Here is a 12579-nt window from a genome sequence, read left to right on the forward strand (position 1 = left end):
TCACTAAAGCTGCTTATATACGTAGTTCAAGAACTACTACGCAAGCGCAGTACTCAGTAATGTCTCTAGAATTTTGAATACCTGATGTAAGAATCGGTTTAACAGGTTAAATCCTTTTGCTAATCCATTTTATAACATAAACCGATATTGATTCGATTTACTGTGGATAAAGAAATTAATTTAAACTCCTGCTGCGTATAGAAATGGGTATAACAAGTGAAAGAGCGTATGTCGAAAAATGTTCAGGAATTCAAAATTTCAAGAAAACATTTAACATTCATCGTATTATCGACTATAGAGGTTAATGAAAACATTTATAACCAATAGAGAAGGGTTACAAAACTTTTTGTTCAATAAAAAATTATATTTTATTCCTAAATCAATATTTTTCAAATTTTTTTAACATGTCAAACATGAACGATATTGCATATGTGTATCTTACGCAATCTGATGGAAATCCACCAATAATTGAGATCATTGGGTCAATATCTAATATTGTTTACTATAAGAAATCTATGCACAGTACTAAAGCGTACAAAATATTATACCACGTATAGACAGCCCTGATAGCATGTCATCTTAGCCTGGTAACGATGCGTACATTCAACGGTAATCTTGAAACGTTTTCTTGAGCTTTGTCTCTCAGTTTAAGCGTTCTGAGGACGCATTCAACTTTGTGAATAATGCATTGTTACGTGACAAATAGTAATAAGTCTTAGATTTGTGTATTAAATTTCTGTCATATGAGATAATCCGTATGTTTTGGCAACAAACAAAATGTTGGATCTATTACGCATGCGCGGTCAGCGTCTCGTTACATACACATGTACTTCTAACAAGTAGAGGTCTCCCTACCATCGCAAGCGAAACATCGCTGATTATTTTGCGTCTACCCTCGCTGACTTGCGCCAAAAGACATAATAGAAAACGAAATATAAATATATCTATAAGGGGCGTGGCAAAAGAGCTGATATCAAGCCTGTTTTCTATACTACATTGTGGTAGTTCGTTGTACGTTAAAATGACGAAGTATGAAGACGTAGCTATACTGACGAAATTCCAGGTTAACCGGATTCATCTCTCGAACGACTGATATTGGTGTTCGAGTATAGACATGCTCTAATTATCGAATATCCCGCGTAACTATCAAATGCTAATTAAGTCTCCCACGTAAAAATAAATGTGACGACGTACACGTCGCACAAAAGTGTATATTTACGTTCCGCGTTTTAGACTTACGTGTACAATCGCACATCGCACTCTGTTTATTGGCAATTGCCTTCAAGTGTATTTCGTTTGACCTTAATTACTTATCGTACTATGAGAATAATGTTTATATTTATAATTTTCTTTTTTGTAAAAAAATTAGAAAATAATGTTATGTTAAAAGACAAATTTTGTATTTTTCAAAACAAATAAGTCAGGGTACTTATAAATTAATACTGATAAATGTACAGTCTACAATGGCTTTTAAATTCTCATTGCTTCTTATCGAAGGTTGTTATGACTCAACACGTCCGGCGTTAAAAATATTACCGTCCGGAACACAGTGTGTTTTTCAAGGTTGTTAATAAAAAATTCTCTAAATATCGTTCACAGATGTACTATATAAAACGGTGACATTCAATTTCATTGTTTGAAAAAAGTTCAACAAAACATGCAGTACATTTAACGACACAGCTGCGTGCGCATTTATATTCCAGCGTAAAAATAATACGCAGTTTGCCGACCGAAAGGTCGATCGAAACTGCCAAAAATTATTGAGTTCACGAAATTGCAAACAACTGAAATGATGCCGCATAGGTATGAAATCCCGTTAATCGATCTGATCTTGTTACCACAGCACTCTGAGAGTACTGAAAAAAACAAATATATATGTATATGTACCGGCGACGAAGCTGTAAACGAGTTTTGAGTTCGATACGTTTCGATTAACGCCATCTGCAATGTATCCTTTTATACTTTCTTCCCGCGCACATGAGTAGATGCGCTACTTAACCTTATCTTTCTTAATTTTAAATATTTCGTAGAAACATTCTAATTAGAAAGTGGAAGTTACTATCTCGAAACCATCAATAATATCGACTACTTTAAATAAATTAAAATGTTCATAAATATCTAGTCATATCAAAAGGTATGTAAGGGGTATGCAACAAAGGAATTTCAATGAGGCATTTCTACAAAACTAACGTACAGGTACAAATTATAATTTAAAGAGTCCAGAGGTTTCGTAAATAATTATCTCTAAATTATACTGCAGAAATTCGTGAAAAATTTATTTAGTAATTTATAGGAATGACAATAGGTGTTATTCATACGTAAGTAGCATGAGTTAATTAATCATTTGTTTCTGAAAAGCGTTCAAATGTCTGCACGAATAAAGACCATATTGATCCAAGACTTGAATGTGTATCGAGTGCATGTTTGCTGAACATTCCACACGTTCGTTTAGGATATAAAGAAGCGTTAAAATAGATTCCATACAATGCACGTTTCTGTACTCGTGAAACAATTTGTATTTTACATTGCACCATTTCACGCGTAATATTCATCGATTCAACTGCGCGATATTTTTTAACGGAGAAGAATCCCTCTTTTTATGAACTTTGGGAAAATGTTAGATTCATTGTCGCATAGTTTAGTGGTTACTTAATAGTAGAACGTTCGTGCATAAATTTTCACACGGATCGATATGTAATATATACTACATACTAGATACAATCTTACTAGCTCGAGTAAAAGTTTACTGGAACGTTTCTACACTGCGATTACTCATACGGCGAATCAGCATAAAAACGAAAAAACTATTTTCGTCATTCACGTAAACTTGGTTCACAAACTAAGTTGCACCGCAACATAGTGGAAAAGAACAAACAAATTAAATAATGTCGAAAAGTAACACGTGTAAAAGTTTTATTGAAGGACTTTAGTTTTGCACAACACCATGGGAAGTTTCGTTTTAAAACGATTTTTATATACTTTCACGATGAAACGTTGAAAAGTTTAATATCGAAGACTCGAACGATACATAGTAGGATCGATTCTCGCTAGTACAGTTCAGCGATTTATATACTGGAAGATTCCATTTACGTCCTGTTGATAATCATTCATTTGAATGGAGTTTAATCAAGTCCATACACGTCTCCCCCTTTCCGGAAGTCCGCGTTCGCGTGTACTGTTTCGTTCTTGACGAAAATAACGCAGGCTACGCTGCCACGAACTCTGTAACGAGCCGTTTTGTGGCCGATCTTCTTCAGTCCATCGATCACCTGCTTTGGTACGCCGTACTCGTAAGACATCCCCGCTGGAAACAGTTGATGATGTATTCTGGGAGCGTCCACAGCTTCCTTCACCGTTTGACCCATCCAAATGATCTTCGCCATTATCTGAAGAGGTGAATTTTAAAAAGTAACACAGTTGATGAAGTATCTTTATAGAAGGCAGACATTTACAAATTTATCATATACTTGAATATAAAAAAAGAGAAGAAAGTTTTGCTTTGGTTAATTTTTGCAGATTCGTTTTTTATTTCAGTTAAGCAATTAATTGATTATTTTTATTTTAATTACGTTGTTAATCATCGAACAGTGTTTTCGAAATGCATCATAAAGTAATCAGTGAAGTAATATTGACCTGAGAAACTGTCGTGGTGATCTTAGTACCACCAGAAGCACCGACAACCATTTTTACTTCGTTATTTGAGTCGATCAGGATCGAGGGTACCATCGACGACAAAGGCCTTTTTCCAGGAGCGATGTAATTGTTTGGACTTGGCGGAATTCCGAAAAAACTAATTGTTGATGGTATACCAAAATCGTTCATCGCATTGTTCAATAGTATTCCGGTGTTTTCGCTGACCACTCCGCTTCCAAAACTAATAAATACATTAATCATTTAATACAATACATTGTATGTAATTAAATCTCTCTAGTTTAAAATTAAAATTGAATAAAAATTGCAAATGCGAATACGATGCATTTTATGTTTAATACAAACATAACAGTATAATAAAAAATAAATAGTCTCTCAATGAATAAACTATTGTAGTCTAAGTATTGGTGAACAAGTTAACTGATCTTCCCTGATTAAAAAATTAAAAATCTATTTCGCTACTTTGTTTAACTCTTCTCTGTTCAATCAACTAAAAAATATTAATGGAAAATTCCACGTAGAAATCTTGTAACGTTTACAAGGTAAACATACTAGAAATTGATAGTACTAGTAGCTGATACTGCGTCTCCATTTGGCGCTAATACTGAAACATGTGCAGTTCCTTGATCTTTCGCGCTGCTCAACGTGGATGCTCCATAGTGCGTCGGATCGTCCCACGTTTTGTGATCGTCTATCTTCATTCGCGTTTTCTGCGCATGACTCCTCGATGTTAGACTCTCCGTTAACTTAAACAAACAGAATTACAGTGATGAGCTGTAAATTAATTCAATCCTGTTTCAGGCTTTGGAACGTAATCCGCGTCTTTCTCAAGCATTTTTACTGATAGTGTATCAGTATATCCACAAACACCTGATAAAACTATTTGAAGTGCTGATCACTTTCTAAAAAAAAAAACAAGTAGTAGGTACTCTTTTGTGTTTTGAACAAGATAACTTGTTTGTCCATTAAACTATATTATTTACTAACTTCCTTCATATCGACGAACTCTTTGTCAGCCATATCGTTCCTCAATGCGTACGCGAATTTAAACGTCTCTATCATTCGTTGATATGTGAGAGTGGTTCGGTTGAAATCAGCTATACTGTCAGGCGTAAAGTTAAACTCGTCCATGATATTTAAAATGTATGTGAGAAGTGCTCCACTCGCGGGCAAGCCGATCGTAAAAAGTTTCATTCCATTGCTGAGATTCGATTGAAGGGGTTCGTCCCACGTGGCTCTGAAGATAATTCAAATTCAAATTGATCATCTTCTTAAACGATAATTTCTGACGCTTGTTTAGTTTCATAGTAAATACCTATAACTATTCAAATCTTTCATAGTTATTATCCCTCCTTTTTCCTGTATATCTTGCACTAAAGTTTCGCCTAAAGTTCCATTATAAAATTCTGAGACCCCTTTCTCCGCAATAATACGTAGAGTCTTGCAAAGTACTTTTGGCTTAATAATCGTACCCGGCTTATAGAAATCATTCGTTTCTGGATCTACGAATAGTTCTCTGAAAGCAAAAGAAGCTTGTACATTTTGCAATCCGACTTACAGACAATTGATTAAAAAAATCATTCTTGACTTTACTTCAATACACGATCCTTATAAATATTCTTTGAGTTATATCTGAATCCGTCGTGTTGGATTTTTGTTAAATTGTATCCTTCCTCGCATAATTCAATGGAAGGTTTGAATACATCAGCCCATGGTAATTTACCGAAACGTTTATGAGCCTCCCAGTACCCTGCCAATTCCCCAGGAACAGCGATGGCCAACGGACCTAATGGAATTCATGAAAATATAAATTTCATGCTTGTTTACTTATTCATCAAAGAAAAGGAGGGTGAAACGGCGTAAGTACCGATAAATGATGCTTCCTTGGGCAGTCCATCATACATCGTAGCATTGGATGCTAATGGAGCACGATCTCTTGCGGTTAATGTGTACGCACGTTTACTCGATTTGTCATAAATTGTCATAAAAAATCCACCCCCAATGCCCATGCTTTGCATATTCACGAGACCATTGCAAATCATCGCGGCTATGGCAGCGTCCACAGCCGAACCATTTTTCTCTAACATTGATCTGTGAAAAATTTATCGATGTATTCAGTAATTCCATTTAAATATTTAAAGTGTCAAGATAATATTTAAAATATTTGCATTTGATGTTGTAAATACAAACAGCATCGAAAGTCTAATTTTACATACTTGCCAACAACTGCACATGGTGCACCGTCCGCGCAAACAGCAGCATGTTTAAAAACTCTCAATTTACTAGCTGACGGAGGCAATACTGTTTCTGGATCAGGCGGTACTTCTTCATTCTCTTCAATTTCTATGTCCGCGCTAACTCCATAGATGCTACAGATCGATATTATCACAAGAATTATCGAGGTCAATATTACCGCGGCTATTACAAGTCTTTTGGTGTTAATGTAGGATCTGAAAATTGAAAATAAATGGTCCTTTATACATTTAATAAAGATGATTGCGTATCTTATACGATAAACAATAATTTTCGCAACGTTCGCTCAACTTACTCTCTAAGATGCTTATACAATTGTCGATAGCATACGCATCTATATCGATTTAAAAACACTGACGTTCGATTTTTATTTCCTGCACTTACGTTTAATTTTCAAATTAAATATCTTTTGTTTGTGAAAGCATTAAAAGTATTTATGAAAAAGGATAAGTACAATCTCGTATGGAGTGTTAAGATAAAGTAATAATAAACATCATAAAATTTGGGAGAAGATAAAATAAAGAATATCTTGTGACTTTTTATTTGAGTTGCTGGTAGCGTAGTGCAGTCAGTGTCTGTGAATGGTTGTTGGCAAGTGGATTGTGACTATTTTTGAAAAATCTCTGACGTAAGTAGCTTTCATTGTAAACTTTTTGATCTAGACTGCATGGTGCACTAGGATTTATGCAGCAGTACATGGTAAATTCATTATATATTCATGGTACAAGTAATAAATACAAGAAATCCATATGTGAATCAGCGTCAAAGTGAAAGGAAAATTACCGTAGAGGTTATGTGCAACTGCATTCAGTACGTGCACTCTATCGCTAATCTAGAAACCTGTATTTCGCGTTTACATTCAAATTAAATAGCTTAATTTTTATAAAATGTATAAGTCCATATTATAGAATTAAAACTGAACGATATATTTGACGAAACAATATTCAATAATATATGCATACATGGTCAGCATATTACATTTAAGAAATGTTCAAAATACAATACAAACACAAGTCAAGTATACGATTTTATATTTTGTCTTTTATGCCTATATTTGGTGAATGTACTATCTATAAAATTTTACGTTCATCATGATTTTTATTATCTCTCCTAAAAGTTCTTTTTATTATCTTAACAAACAACGGACCCCTAAAATTTGTACAATAACACGTTTCATTCACTTGGTACCAAGTGGATATGTCATTCGAAAGTTTTACAAACATTATACCGACTTCAACTTTAAAACATGTTCTTGTAATAATTCTATTGCGTCAAATTTAGACGTGTCGTCTGTTTTCGTTCAAATTCGCGGTAACCTGCGCAAAGCGTAACTCACTTGTCGATTCGCAGTCTCGGAATGAATCCTCTCGCTTTGTTGCGATGAGGCGAGTAAGAACGCAATAGCCGAGCGGTTCCGATGTCATCCGAATCGAAGAAATTTCGTTTATCGTTGCCATAGTACTGACGGATATCGTCAGTACTGGCGTACGCGGAACTGGTGCTGGACGAGGGTGAGGAGGTCATGTTTTTTCTCTGTTACAAAAAAGGAACCATAAAATGTAACGTTAACGATCTCGTCATCGAAATGCCAAAGGAACGGCTATCGCCACCTTTGGACGATTCGCCTAAACACATCGCGCTACGAGTCCTACTAGACACACATCCTTAGATTTAGCTTTTCTCGTTTGGCGCATCATTGAACACTCACTGTCAGAGGCAGACGATTCTTGATCACCATTCACTGTCGAATTTTCTCGCACTGTCCTCGGTTTCGTGTTATCGAGGACCAGCGAAATTCGTGCGTCGAAATTCGTGCGATACATTAACTGCATCGTCCGAAGATGAACAACAGCAGCTGACCGGAGAAAATCAATCTGGGCTTGCGCATTTTATGCCACTGGCGCAGACCTGTTTCGGAGTCTGACTTGTGAGTCATGTGCACATGTGGCAGCCTCGATTTGAAAAGTTTGACAAGTAAAAGGAACACTTTCTGCAGCTTTTTTAATAATTATAGGTAACATTTTTGGCAATATTATTTATACATTTTTGTTATTGATTACTATAGGAAAGAATAGATGAATCTTGAGAACAATTTACGACGGTTAGCTTTATATGATTTATCGTTAGACGAAAAGATTGCAAGATAAAGCTACGGATACAAGCGATAAAAATTCGAAGCATCGAAGTATATAATTCAACGTGTAGTCAATTATTAGGATTATTAACGTTCGAAAATATTAACGTCTGAATCGTATATTGAAATCTCGTTTATATAATAACAGCATAATCACACGATGCTGCGTATAGGTTATTGAATTTCGCGGGAATTAGAATCACACTGATTGTGAGTAAATTAAGAAGTACGAGGCGGTAAAAAATATAAGATATATTTTCAGACACAATGCAGGAAACATTTATTATGTTATATACATTTATTATCTCTCGACAGCAAAATGTTTTCGTCTCTACTCGACATGTTATTTATTACCTGTAGAATAACTTATTTGACCGCGATAGTCATTATCGCTCCAAAGTAGCCTGTGAGTGCAATCCATGAGAATTGACAATGAGAGTATTGCGTATCATGAGCTTCGTTAAAAATAACTTCGCGGTTAGAACTTCTCAATTTACAATTTTCACGCCATTTTTCTACTTAAGTAGAAAACTATCTCGTCATCCGGTTCACAAATTTTTTTCACGTGATAAAAAGTTACGAACGGAATTGAAAAATTCGTATGATACAACGATACTCGGTTATAAAATACCGATTTCACGGTAACGTGATATTACACCGAAACAATGAAATGTACAATTAAGAGGAGTTACATATCTGGGTCGTAGAACGCGCGCAGGGCGAACTATCGGGAAGTGGCATGCAATTGCGACAATTTATAGCGGATATTCGACAATTATAGGAACCGCTAAGCCTTGCATAATGTGATTCAGCAAAACACGTACACAGAGAACGACATTCGGAACCGTGATCTATCTTTTGCTTGGTCACGTTCAGTGATAAAAACCACTCAACGGATAATTCATTGGTAATCAACGGTCGATAAAAATTCCTACTTGTCGGCACGAACAAATTTTTCATTATTTTTCACTTAACACGTAAAACGAAAATTTCTCGTCTACAATGATTTCTTTCTTTCTTTTTTTAATAATCCTACCTCAATTCCTTCCGCGTCTCTTCGATTTCCGCCAGGCTGTTTCTCCTCGTCATCTTCTCTCCAGATCTCACGAAACTTCAAAGCACAGGGTTACTCCGATCGTCATCCAACGCGAATCATTTGGTCACTTCGTGACAGCCTGAGAATTGGAACAGTACTAAGTGACAGTAGCGTCGCGAAAAACCGCGATCCACGTGTCTAGCGTTGAGAATGATCGTACATATTCATGAGCGACCGATAAAGACAGTGTGGTATTGCACGCGTTCGTTGGCAAGTAGGCGCGCGTACGATTTCGCACGAAGATAACGCGGAAAGTGTAATTTTCACACGCTCGCACGTCCCCGAATTGAGGCAATTAACAACAGAAGCTGAACCATTTTCCAGACGAACGTTCTCGCGAGAGCAACAGCTCGATCATAAACTCAATCAAACCTTCAACACGACACGATCTCTCCCTCTCTCACGAACGTCGAGCGTTAAGCGTAATAACAATAAGAACCAGGACTTATGCCAATTCTAACTGGAATTTCTACGGAAAGTCACCGGGTGTGTGTCATTGAATCCGTTACCATTTGAAATTTCATCGTTACCTTTCTTAAACATCGGTTTTCTTTCTCGAGTATGTTAATCGTATCATCTCATCCCAGCTTCGTTTGTGAAGAACTGCACGATTTTAAAGTCACACTTGTCGCCGATGTTCAAAGGTGGAGCGTGTAGAACGATCGACGAACATACACGATGTTATCGATGAAAGTAGATCGTGCGAGATAGATCTGATTGTCACACACGGAGCATCGAACGCTGGCTGGCGCGTCGCTCTAACCAACACGGTTTATCACGCAAGTGCTCAGGCCGGATTGACACAGTCGGCCGGTTCGACTCTCTACGAAAACATCTCGAAACGTGTTTGCGAGGCCTGATCGAGGTGGTAGAGAAGGGATTGTTGTTTCTTGTCTGCTCCGACGAATTTAATTCCCCTTATTTGAATTCCAGACGATAGGGGACAGGATTGCTGTCTAAATGACTGCGGATACTAAAAGGAGGCCTTGTTTCGCGCTGCTACACGTGCACCGCTTTTTGCAAACCTCCAGCTCGCGAATTGTGAAAGCATGCTACTCTTCGTCCGTACCACGCACCCGTTTCAGCTTTCAGCGTGGAATCAGATTGTTGCGTTAGGAAGTTGTTTCTTAGTTCGATGGAAATTTTGGTTAGATTAGGGAAATTTGTTGAAGATTATTGCAGCGTGGTACAGTCACTCGAATTAATATTGGGACACTCTTTAGAACGGTGTAGTTTTCTTTTTTTTTTAACTGGACGAAGCTTTGGTCCAATTTCTTTTTTAAATTAGACGAAATTTTGGTCCAATTTTTTTTTTTAAATTGAACGAAATTTTGGTTCAATTTTAAGAAAGTTATACTGTTTTAAAGGGTGCTCGAATATTAATTCGAGTAACTATAGATGAAGAGTTTCTATCGACTGGTTAAACAGTTAATAATTAATAATATAGGTACAGGTGTACAGGTGAGAAGCGTATTTATGAGAAAATCTCTTTTCCTTTTTATTTTTATAATAATACAATGATAATATTCGATTCGTAGAAAATGGTTGGATTTATGAGAAAATTTGTTTTCCTCTTTTACTTGTAATAATATGAAATATTAAACCAAATTTTCTGGCAAAATTAGAATACATACGATGATAATATGTGGTGTTATCAATTTTGGTCATTTTTTGGATGACCGAAAAATCAACATGAATGTTTCGGTAAAAAAATTCATATTGCAATTTCTCTAGCTGGAACTGGTAAAGATACTAACAATAAATTTTCTACAATAGAAACCGATCCTGGAAATAATCAAATTTGATCGTAATTAATTGATTTATTTCTTTATTATTATAATTGTAGCTATAAGATTCATTGCATCTATAATTAATGATATTCCTGATATATGTAGTTTTTGACCAGAAACTCAACTACCATAATCTCGTAAGCAATCTTCAATCAGCTGAGGCGATAAAATGAAATTGTCTAAATGAGTTACTTCAGAATCGATGCTACGAAAATTGGAAAAATCGTTGACACAAGTGTATTGCAAGTAATTGGGGAATTATTTCGATGGCGATCAAACAGATACCGCCAAATAAATGAATAATTATTTGTATTTTATGTACTTTGACCAGAAACTTTTCGAACAGAGTAGTGTTTGTGTGAAGCACGCGTTTACGAGATTGGGAACGATAATTTTTCAGTGTCTCTGAGATCCTCCGGTTGAAATTAATTTTGTAAGCTGTTTGCACGGATAAATGAGTTTAGAGAGTTAGCCGTGGTGGCCGTCGGCATGAAACGGAAGCGATTCTGCGACGAACCTCTCTCGAAAATCTATTACAAGTTGCTCGATCACGAGTTTCAGCTGGTTGGTGTAATAATAATTCGGAAAATGTCGAGTTTAATGGTATCGTCGAGTACCTTATTAAGTGACGAACCTTAACGTCTCGTACAATGCGCCATCGTTAATGGAGCACCTGCTGGTAACATTGTATCGATTCTTCTTCTCTGTTAACAAGCGATTAAACTTCAAAGAAAAAAGGGGAACGATAAAAAAGCAAAGAACGAATAAAATAAGTCAGAGAGGGACAGCTGTTATTGGAAATCATTTATCTAGAGAAACTTAGCTTCTCTTACGATTTCTTTTGAAATATTTCAAATCAACTTTGCTACAAAGCAAATAATAAATAAAGCACGACTTTTATTGGTAATCGTTTATCCGAAGGAACTGGGGCTTTTTTTATGATTGTTTCTTAAATTCTAAATTCTTTTGTTTTCAAGTTTAAAATTAAATTTTCAATCTAAAACTTAATTCTAAATTTTTATAAATATTTCGTCGACTTTCAAGATTTCTAGGTTCCTTTACGGGGTAGATTTTGAAAGAAAAGAACAACGAAGTCCAGAAATACTGACATTTACGACGTTTTTCCTTGTTTATTTGCACTAACGACATACACTCAGACATCACGTAGATCGCGGTATCTTAATATCATTGAACATTAATGTCAACACGCGGACCCGACAAAGTTCTTCACGCGGGAATGATAAAATGACTGTGCTCTGTCTCGATGAGATCGACAAACAATGAGATCGTTTTCTTATGTTCTAATTGACGAATTCGTAAGCAACAGCCAGAGCACGGAAATTAAACTCAAACACATCCCTGCGGTTCGTTACGTAAACGTTCCACGTGACAGTGCGATCTTTAAACTGAAGAGATCGAGTAAATTGACGTTTCTTTTTTTTTTTCTCTCTCTCTAATAAAGATTCTCAGAATTCGAACTTGCAATTTGTTACATCACAATCTGTTCTCCGAAAATAATTTTCAGATGAAAAAAAGAAACATGTTGTTAAAAAGAGATTACTCAAACTCTAACGTACACTGATCACGAAACAAGTTTTATCGATATGTTGCAAATTAATTATGTCGATCATCGAACGCGATATCTTCTAATAAAT

At 35.9% G+C, this 12579-nt stretch overlaps 2 protein-coding genes across 4 annotated transcripts in view; one reads left to right on the top strand and one right to left on the bottom strand.

Moving 5' to 3' along the window:
* Positions 1-3096: 3096 nt before the first annotated feature.
* LOC108573777 (gamma-glutamyltranspeptidase 1-like) lies at positions 3097-7767 on the bottom strand. Its single transcript, XM_017936255.1, has 10 exons — positions 7613-7767; positions 7241-7437; positions 5868-6101; positions 5519-5742; positions 5245-5437; positions 4967-5167; positions 4639-4888; positions 4204-4397; positions 3634-3874; positions 3097-3386 (listed from the first exon to the last, which is right to left on the bottom strand). Exons 1-10 carry the CDS (start codon positions 7640-7642, stop codon positions 3123-3125), a joined length of 2028 nt encoding a protein of 675 aa, XP_017791744.1. The 5' UTR covers positions 7643-7767; the 3' UTR covers positions 3097-3122.
* Positions 6472-12579, top strand: part of LOC108573781 (phytanoyl-CoA dioxygenase, peroxisomal-like) — a 112759-nt gene continuing 106651 nt past the window's right edge. For all 3 annotated transcript variants that reach the window (XM_017936260.1, XM_017936258.1, XM_017936259.1), the window contains exon 1: positions 6472-6532. The gene's annotated coding sequence lies outside the window, so the exon portion shown is untranslated. The remainder of the gene's footprint in view (positions 6533-12579) is intronic.

The sequence above is a fragment of the Habropoda laboriosa genome, unplaced genomic scaffold, assembly GCF_001263275.1.
Source record: "Habropoda laboriosa isolate 0110345459 unplaced genomic scaffold, ASM126327v1 scaffold126, whole genome shotgun sequence".
Taxonomy (NCBI): Eukaryota; Metazoa; Arthropoda; class Insecta; order Hymenoptera; family Apidae; genus Habropoda; species Habropoda laboriosa.

Excerpts from the sequence above, each read along its gene's own strand:
- LOC108573777 (XM_017936255.1), bottom strand. The coding sequence starts at position 7,642 with ATGGTGATCAAGAATCGTCTGCCTCTGACA. Across the intron at positions 5,743-5,867 it reads CCATGTGCAGTTGTTGGCAA|ATCAATGTTAGAGAAAAATG; the intron begins GTATGTAAAATT and ends AATTTTTCACAG. Across the intron at positions 4,889-4,966 it reads AAAGATTTGAATAGTTATAG|AGCCACGTGGGACGAACCCC; the intron begins GTATTTACTATG and ends AATTATCTTCAG.